General features: G+C 52.8%; 1 protein-coding gene and 1 long non-coding RNA gene across 3 annotated transcripts in view; one reads left to right on the top strand and one right to left on the bottom strand.

The window, feature by feature from the left end:
- Positions 1-720: 720 nt before the first annotated feature.
- On the bottom strand, positions 721-4,143 carry LOC116073195. 2 transcript variants are annotated; one of them, XR_004111713.1, is made up of 2 exons: positions 3,956-4,143; positions 721-1,851 (listed from the first exon to the last, which is right to left on the bottom strand). It is a non-coding gene; the product is annotated as an uncharacterized LOC116073195 (long non-coding RNA). The 2 variants fall into 2 exon arrangements; XR_004111714.1 differs by having other exon boundaries at positions 721-1,831.
- An 88-nt stretch (positions 4,144-4,231) lies between these two features.
- The window catches only part of Smad3 (SMAD family member 3), a 113,315-nt gene continuing 108,559 nt past the window's right edge, over positions 4,232-8,987 (top strand). The window contains exon 1 of the mRNA XM_031344921.1: positions 4,232-4,992. Within this exon, the coding sequence (XP_031200781.1) occupies positions 4,787-4,992 (206 nt within the window). The 5' untranslated portion in view covers positions 4,232-4,786. The remainder of the gene's footprint in view (positions 4,993-8,987) is intronic.

Here is an 8,987-nt window from a genome sequence, read left to right as displayed (position 1 = left end):
TAACCTCAGAAATCTACCTATCTCTGCCTCCCAAGTGCTGGGATTAAAGGTGTGTGTCACTACTGCCTGGTTCTTTTCTTTTCTTTCTTTTTTTTAAAAGATGTATTTATTTATCCCAGAACTAGGGATATGAGATATTTATCCCAGAATTAGGGATATTTATCCCAGAACTGTTTATATGAGTACATTGCAGCTGTCTTCAGACACACCAGAAGAGGGCATTGGATCCCATTACAGATGGTTGTGAGCCACCATGTGGTTGCTGGGAATTGAACTCAGGACCTCTGGAAGAGCAGCCAATGCTCTTAACCGCTGAGCCATCTCTCCAGCCCCAGTATTTCTTTTTAAAGCTCAATAATATTCCACTGTGCATATAGACCTCACCCTGTCACTCACAGTCATTTGTGGGTTTTCCAACTTTGGGTATTGTGAAATAATGTTGCTATGAATATTGGTGTGCAAATATTATCTTTGGACTCCTGCTTCCATTGAATGTGTGTGTGTGTGTGTGTGTGTGTGTATGGCCAGAAGTGGAATTGGTGAGCCCTATGGTAATTCTATGTTTAATTGTTTTGGGTAATTATTATGCCGTTGTCTCCAAGTCAACACTGTTTTATACTCTTGGTGGCAATGTGCATGTGGCCCAATCCTTTCATAGTCTAACAGTTTCATTTTCCATTAAAAAAAAAACAAAGAAATAGCCCAACAGGTGTTCAGTGGTTTGCTGTGTGTTATCTTTATATTTGACATATAGCATCGTACTACTAATTTATTGATTTTACTTGGGACAGTGGCTTTGTTTAAAATGACAACTACATTTACTGATTTGTACATATACATTCATTTATGGGAGGCAGATGTGTGCCACAGCCCTCATGTGGAGGTCAGAGATCAACTTTTAGAAGTTGGTTCTTGGCTGGACATGGAGCTCCATGTGGAACCTGGGTTTCCTGAGTTCTAGGAGGGCCACCTTGGGTATGGACTACAGACACCTGCTAGACCAAGCCTGCAGGCAAAGGCTGTCTCCTGCAGGAGGGCCTCTGATGATGCTTCAAGCCTTGCTTGTCCACCAGTTGCCTCCCTTCTGTGTGAGATGTAGGCAGAGCCCTCTTGATGCTCTTTCTCCATTCATCACCTGTTGATTAACTATCTTAACTGTGGCCAGATGTTCCTGTTCATTTCTTTGCATGATTCCCCCAGGAACCACACCATACACACTTAGCGTGTGGGTATCTTAGGCTCTGACCTGATTGTGCTCTCTATTCCTAGGGAGACATAGCTGTCTCCACCCACAATCCTGCCTCTCTTGAACTTTGCACCCACAGGGATGAAAAATTAACTGAACTAATGTTTCCCTCCCGAGGACAAGGACAAAGGCTGCAGGGCAGGTCTGGCTGGGTCCTAGGAGAGCAGGTGCTAGCTGAAGTTCTGACCAATCAATCCTGAGCTGCCTGCCTGTGCACTGCCCAAGGTAGAGGGCTCTATTCCTCCCCCATGGGAAACTGGTTTTGTGCCCCCAAAACTTTCTCACAGCGAGACTCAGGAAAAAGACGGATGTTAGAAATGACACTTTCGTTTTTTCTTGTAAGCCAGTGGTCCTTAGTACATGGATGCTGACACAGGAGGGAAGTTCAGGAAGTCCTTCAGTCATACAAGTGGGTCTCACTGGTCATTTTCTCCTCTCAGGGAAACAAAGGGGTGGATGATGGTCCCTTCTGGGCCTCAGTGATGTAATGGTTCTTCCATGCTGCCGACTCCGCTCCTGTCTTCTCTCCTCAGAGACCCTCCTTTCCTCTGTGGGACATGCAGCTTCCCTCAGACATGGCTTCACCTGTGGGTGAGGGCATTGCCCTGAAGAACAATCTGAATGTTTCTAACATTCTTTCTAGATTCACCATGCTGCATAGGTGAGAGACTAGAGGTTCAGCAAGGTAGAGGTCCTGGGTGCCTTGGACTTGACCTTGCTGCCTTACTTGGTTTTATGTCCAGGTTAGAAATACCTTTTGTTGTTGTTTTTTGAGATGGGGCTTCTCTGTATATCCCTGGCTATCCTGGAATTCACTTTGTAGCTGAGACTGGCCTTGAACTCCGAGATGTACCTGCCTCTGCCTCCTGAGTGCTGGGATTAGAGGCATGTGCCACCTGGCTACAATTAAGTTCTTATTGGAAGATGATTGCACAGGCCCTTTTCCTCTGTCCACCCAGGCACAACTTCATCCCTATCCCTTGGTGCTTCTCTGGCTGGGAGCTCCTTGTGGTTAAGGACCTTCCTCGTTTATTGTGAATCTCTCAACAAGGAGCATATTTGTGACATGAAGTGCTAGAGAGAGAAACAGGATTTGAACCAGCTCTCCTGGCTACCCTTCCTCATGAATGGAATCAACACTGCCCTTCATTCCTTGTCTTGCCCTGGACTTTTGCAAAATCCCAACAGCCTAGGAAGTGGAGAGGAAAGGGCCTGAGACCATATCTGGCCATATTGTAATTATGCACCTGTGAGAAAAGCTTTTGTTTTGCAAATTGTGTTGTAGTAGCTGCCCTTTAGAGCTCTAGGGCCAATAGCAAGACCTCAAAACCAAAACCAACCCCCCCAAAAAAACCCAAACCAACAAAAAACCAAAATACCCCCTCCAAAACAAAAACAAAACCAAAAACAACAAAAAACCTGGGTTTAAATCCTGGCTCTGACCCTTGGGGCTGTGCCTCCCAGGACTTTAAAGGCAGCGATTGGTTTATCGGTTTGAACACAGCAATGAAGACCGCCCACCTTTAACGCCAGTAGCTGAGGCAGAGGCAGAGGCAGGCGGATCTCTATTCGAAGGCCAGCTTTGCTCTGGTCTACAGAGCGAGTTCCAGGACTGCCAGAGCTACACAGAGAAACCCTGTCTTGAAAAACAAACAAACAAACAAAAAAACAAAAAACAAAAAACAAAAAACAAAAAAGACCTCCTTCCTTATAGTCTCTAGCAGCGAGTGGAAGGGAGGCTGCAGCCACCATCTAACTGGTTTGCAGGAACCGGCTTGCTGAGCCTCAGGGGTCTTCCTTTCATCTCCGAGAAACCACAACCCCTGAGGAGCTGCGGCGGGCGGTTGGTGGTGGGGCAGCCTCGGGGACAGAGCAGGGGGCCCCTGAAGCTTCTGGGCTGACTATAGGGCTTTGTAACTCGCACCACCGGATCTTGGTTTGCAAATAACTTGTTTCTCACCACCGGAGAGAAGAGTGTGTGTGTGTGTGCGTGTGTGCGTGTGTGTGAGCGCGCGCGAGCAGAGCCAAGCATACTCTTAGCTACTGGGCTAGCCTGATAGGGAGGCTGAAACAGGATAAAGGAGCTGAGGGTCTGCTGTAACACCCCAAATCCGTGGAGGGACCGTGGGCAACCAGGCCTGATTATGGCTAGTCTGCAGTAAAGCCCTAGGGTTTCCCAAAGTCAGGTTCTCTTGGCTTCCCACCTAGGCTAACTTGAAATAAACTTCCCGAGTCCTCCCCGCTCGCTCTACTTTGTGTGTGCGAGTTCATTTCTTTGTAAACAAAAGCTCTCTTGTTTGGTGTCGAATTTCGGAACTTCAGTAACACCCTGTAATGTTAATTCTCCGCCTCCCCCAAAGAAAAACCCTAAAGCACCCCCTTTCATTCCTTCAGGAACGCAACAGATGTCTTTGAGGCCCGTTTTCTGCAAAGAGCTTGGTTCACTGGGCCCAAGGGACCCCTGGCTCCAGCTATTGTTCAAGTTGTCACTGAGGTCTCTTAACTCTCCTTTTAAGTCTCCCTTTCCCCTTTTCCAACTCCCTCCTCCGCTGTCTCAGGCAGTCAGCCGTTCTGATCTCACCCAGCAGGAAAACAAAAACAAAACAAAACAAAACAACAACAACAAAATCCTCCTAAAGCAGCCCCGGCCACTGAGCGAGATCAGCGTGCCCCAACTTCCTGGGCCTGGAGCTTTTCTGAACCTCTCACCGCGCTCCGGTCCTCTCCGGGCTGCAGCCAGCCCTTGACGGACAGTGCCTGTTCCCTGCGAGTCTAATCCTCTCTAGTCCCGGCAACTGCCTCTGAGCGTCTGGGGGGCGGCGAGTCCCCAGGAGTCCGGACCCGCGGCACTTGGCAGAGCTGACGGCCGCCGTGCCCGGTGGCCCACGTGGGCGCGCTTGGCGGCGCTGGGCGGGGAAGGCCGCGGGTCCTCCCCGGAGCAGGGCGCGGGGGAGGAGCGGGGAGCCCCGGCAGCGAGGGGGCGGCGACAGCGCTGGGAAGGAGGCTTGCACGCGGAGCTGCGTGAAACGTAGACTTGGGAGCGGGCGGGAGAGGAACGGGGAGCGCGGCTGCACAGCCTTGGCCAGCCCGGCGAGGCGGCGATCGCAGAGGAGGAGGACGAGGAGGAGGAGGAGCAGCAGCGCTGCAGAGGCGGAGGGATCTGCGCACCAAAGCCATCCAGGCCAGCAAAGTTTGGCTGGGGGTTGGACTTTCCGTCCCGGAGGCGGCACCCAAACAGCTACCCCGTGCGGAAACCTAAACTTTCTACTGCCACTCGGAGTCTCGCGGCCGCCGCCTCCGCCCCGCGCGTCCGGGGCCTGCCCGTCAGTCCGTCGGTCCGCGTGGAGCCGCTCGGGCGCCGCCGTGCTCCCGATCCCCGCAGCTGCAGCGCCGCGGTCCTGGCCCGGACGCCCGGGCAAGTTCTCCAGAGTTTAAAAGCGAAGTTCGGACGAGGCGCGGGCCGTGCCGCCTCTGTGCGCCCCCGGCGTCGCCAGTGCGCCCAGCCCCGCCGGGGGCGCCGGTGACCCTCCCGTGCCAGCCATGTCGTCCATCCTGCCCTTCACCCCCCCGATCGTGAAGCGCCTGCTGGGCTGGAAGAAGGGCGAGCAGAACGGGCAGGAGGAGAAGTGGTGCGAGAAGGCGGTCAAGAGCTTGGTGAAGAAGCTCAAGAAGACGGGGCAGTTGGACGAGCTGGAGAAGGCCATCACCACGCAGAACGTGAACACCAAGTGCATTACCATCCCCAGGTGGGGTCCCGGAGCGGCGGGGGGCGCGTCGGCCCAGCCCCCTAGCGCGGCCCGGGTGGAGAGGGGAGGGCGTGTGCGTGTGTGTGCGCGCGCCTGTAGGGGACGGGGAGTGGGTGGAGGGACCCCAAACAAAACCTTCTTCGGATTTGCCCAGGCTCAGAGCCCAGGCTTCCGTGCGGCATTTTGGCTTCCAGACATGAAGGATTGCCAGCCGCCTCCGGGCAACGGGGGTGCTTCTGAGGTTGGCCCCCCAACTCTCGGGGCTTCGGGCTCCAAGTGGAGGCCCCGCTTTGTTCGGCTCTGCCGGCCGAGCCCCTCCTCCTCCGCTGCCTCCCGCCCCGCGCTCGTGGAGGTGGTGGCGTGTGTCCCTTTCTTTTCTTCAGCGCTGTTCCACCACTTCTTTTCCCTGTCTACAGGAATGCAGTCGGTACAGCTGTGGGTGAGGAGCGGGAGCCCGTTGATTGACAGATTCCTTCTTCGCTCTTTCTTTGCCTTGGGATTAGCATTTTTACTGAGTATTTTTAGATTTGGTTGTGCCAGCCTCCCGCCCCCTGTGCACGCGTGCACGCACGCACTTAGTTGGAGAGCAGAGCACCGACTTTGAAGCGGGAGAAACAAGTGGCAGAAAGTAGGGGCTTTCCCTCTTCCCACCCCACCCCTGCTGGTTTGCGATCTTTTTAATCCAGAGTATGCGGGTGCCTAAAATCGAGCAGGCATCTCCAGGCAGATAACAAAACACCCCAGGGCTGGCCTCCCATCGGCCCTGCATTCCTGTAGAGCCTCTTTTCCCAAAGCGCTTTGCCATCTGTCCTGACCTCCTTTATCCTTCCCATCGGGCTAGAGGAGTCGGGCGGGAGCTCACAGATGGCTGATGGAAGGGGTCAGTGACTTCACTCCCAAGGCCTTCTAGAGCATAGCTGTGTCTGGGCGATGCGGTGAGGGCACTTTAGTCTTCTGGTTTTGCTTCTTCTCAGACACCTTTAAAGACTGATTCCAGATGAGGGGCAGGTGGGGATGTTTGGGGGCGTTCTGGCTGCAAAGGGATGGAGACAGGGTTCCCAGGGCCTACCATAGTAGAGGTCATCGCCGGGGTAGCTTCCATCCTTGGCCACCTGCTCAAGGCAGCTGTGTATGGGCTGCCAGCCCCCGATAGCAAGGCACAAAACAACATCTGTCCACAGGAACCCAGGGTCGGCCTTCCCTGGAAACAAACACCACATATGGTAGGAATGCCAACTTAAAAAAAATAGAAACAAAACAAAATATAAACAAAAATCTAATAACCTCCAAACCTGGGTGGGTGGACCCATCAGTGAAGGAGAGGGAAGGCAGTGGGTTGTCTGAGAAGAACGCTTGGCCGCTGAGCCTCTGCCAGCCAGAGTTAGGGGACCTGGTGTGATGTGATGGCCAGAGAGGCACCTGGGTTTTGGCCCCTTCTTGGGCTTCCCTTCTCCTTTGTCCTTTGGATGAAGTGGGAAGGTTGAGTTTCACAGGGCTCTGTCGCATCTGGAGAAGCAGCCTTTCCCAGTCTGCCTGGGTGCATACACCCAGCCCAAGTGCTTTCTGTTTTGAACCCTCCTCCAGTGCTATCAACTATGAAACAGCTGTGCAGAGTGTTTCACAATTTACAAGGCACTTTCATATGGCCTGGAAGACCATAGAGCTGGGGATCAGAAAAGACCTGGAGGTCTAAAATAAAATGATCTTGCTTCCAAAGCAACAGAACGTAGAGAGGGAAAGCGTTCGACTACATCTGGCATGCCCTTTCTCCCAGGCTCTTTTGGACTCGGTGTCCCCTAAGCATCCTTGTCCAGGGTGGGTAGTGGATCTCTTCTGCCTTGATTAACCAAGGCTCTTGGTTAATCTTTGGGCTGGGGTCAGCTTGGAGGAGAGGCTGTGCCTTCCTCAAAGACAGGTAAAAGTTAGTGTGCTTCTGAGAGTTCAGGCTAACACCTGTGCTCCCAGCTTCCTAGGACTAGGTACCTGTGCATAGACGGCGGGGTTTGGAAGCAGGGTGTTGTTCCTTGGTTCTTTGACTGCACTGAGGACTGAACCCAGGGCTCCTTGCATGTTAGGCAAACACTCTGCTACTGAGCTACCCTCCCAGCCCTGGGATTGTTTTCTTTTATCTTTTCTCAATTAGAGAGACCCAGTTGCTTGGGTGGATCCAGACAAAGGTGGATTTCCATCCCTGGATTTTGTGCCCACGCCTCTGGGTCACCCTGTCTCCCTTGGCAACAGCCGCTGCTGTTTTGGCCATGGGCAGAGAAGCTAAAGGCCACGTCTTGGGGAGGTGACTAGTTGGCTATGTGCTAGTGCTATCCCTGTGTCTGCTAAGCCCAGGGCTTGTGTGTCGCTTGTCACATTGCTGCCTTTGAGAACTAGGGCTTTGGAAAGCAGACAAAGGAGAGTGTGTGACTTAGTCACCAGCTTCGTGTGGGGCGTGGGGCGGGACACCGGGTGCCTCAGTACAGTCTGTCAAAATCTCGAGCTGGGCTGTAAGGATCTTCAGTCTGAGATGTGGAACCGGCTGTGGTACCTTTTGGCTGTCGTAGCTCTGTGCCATAGGCTGGCTGGCTTCTTTACCCCAGCTCTAGGCACATTTAGTGACCGGCAGAGCTGGAGTGAGGCTTGCTTGCCTTTCACAGAGATGAGGTGTGGGAATTTCACTTTACTCCACAGAGTGGAGAGCAGGGCAGGGGCGGGGTAGAGCTTAGATGGGTTCCACCCCAGCAGCCCACTCCCACCTGCTTGAGCGGCTGAGAGGAGACACAGGTGTCTCCCTCTCCAGTTCCTAAAGGGAAACTGAAGCACCTGCCTTTGAGAGAGACAGGTCAGCTGCAGGGGAGAGCCAGCCCTGGACCAAGCCGAGGGCATCTCTGGCTTAGAAGGGATCTTCGGCTTTGTTACATCTCACCAGATCCAGAGGGAAAACATCAAGGAGTGAAGTAGGTGTTACAGGAAGCACCTCACCACCACTTTGCTCACCCCCTTTGTACTCTGACCTCCTGCTGGGTCCTCCAGGGACTTTGTCAGGCTACCCTCCTCACCTGTAACAGCTTTCTCCAGCTTTGGACAATACCCCATAGGTCTCCAGCCAACCACCTCAGTGTAAACCATTGGCAGCAAGCCTCTACCCAGCTGCCAGCATGCAACCCATCAGGACAGAGGCTGCAGAACAGCGGGTATCTTCTCTGGTTGGAAGGAACTTTGACCCTCCCTGCTTGGTCCTGGGGCAGAGTATTTGCGTCCATACTTTTTTGCGGGCAGCTTTTTTACTCTTAGTTTCTAATCAGAAAACATAGGATTGGTTTCTTGTGTATTCAGTCTCTGACCCAGTGCTATATGCCCTAGGAAGGGATGCAGGGATGCTGTTTGAGAAGACAGGGGAATTTTTGGAGATTGGCAGTGCTGTGGGAAAGGTGACTGTGATATATACGTGTGAAGGCACAACAATAGAATATTAAACCATGAGAGCTACCTGCTTTCTCTTTGGAAGATAAACCCCACCCAGCCCCTGGAATTCAGGTCCCTTCCTGGCTTTAAAATGGTCTGTATTGTATTAATGCATTAATTAATTAATTAATTGTGTGCATGCTATGGTGCACATTTGGAAATCGGAGGACAGCTTGCAGACAATATTCTGTACTTGCTTCCACCATCTGAGTCCTGAAGATGAAGTTCAGGTCATCAGGCTTGGTGGCGGGCACCTTTACTGGCTGAGCCATCTCACCAGCCCGGAACCTTCACGAATGGGCATAAAACTGGCTTAAGATGAGGCCCCAAAAGTGTTTGAAGACATGCTGGGGAAATGTAGGGTTTTTGGGTTTTGCCCTGTGTCCTCATCTCTTTGATAGTGGGACTTACTCAGTCACGTATCAAGTGCCTTCCTTGGCACCTGCTCTCAAGGCAGGCATTCTTGAGGCATTCAACTCAGCATTCCTGCCCTAGGATAGAGAGCTGGCAGGGGGGCTGAGGGTCCATCAGTGCTCCAG

This window comes from Mastomys coucha, unplaced genomic scaffold (genome assembly GCF_008632895.1).
Source record: "Mastomys coucha isolate ucsf_1 unplaced genomic scaffold, UCSF_Mcou_1 pScaffold23, whole genome shotgun sequence".
NCBI classification, from domain to species: Eukaryota; Metazoa; Chordata; class Mammalia; order Rodentia; family Muridae; genus Mastomys; species Mastomys coucha.
This window is presented reverse-complemented; position numbering and strand designations above follow the sequence as displayed.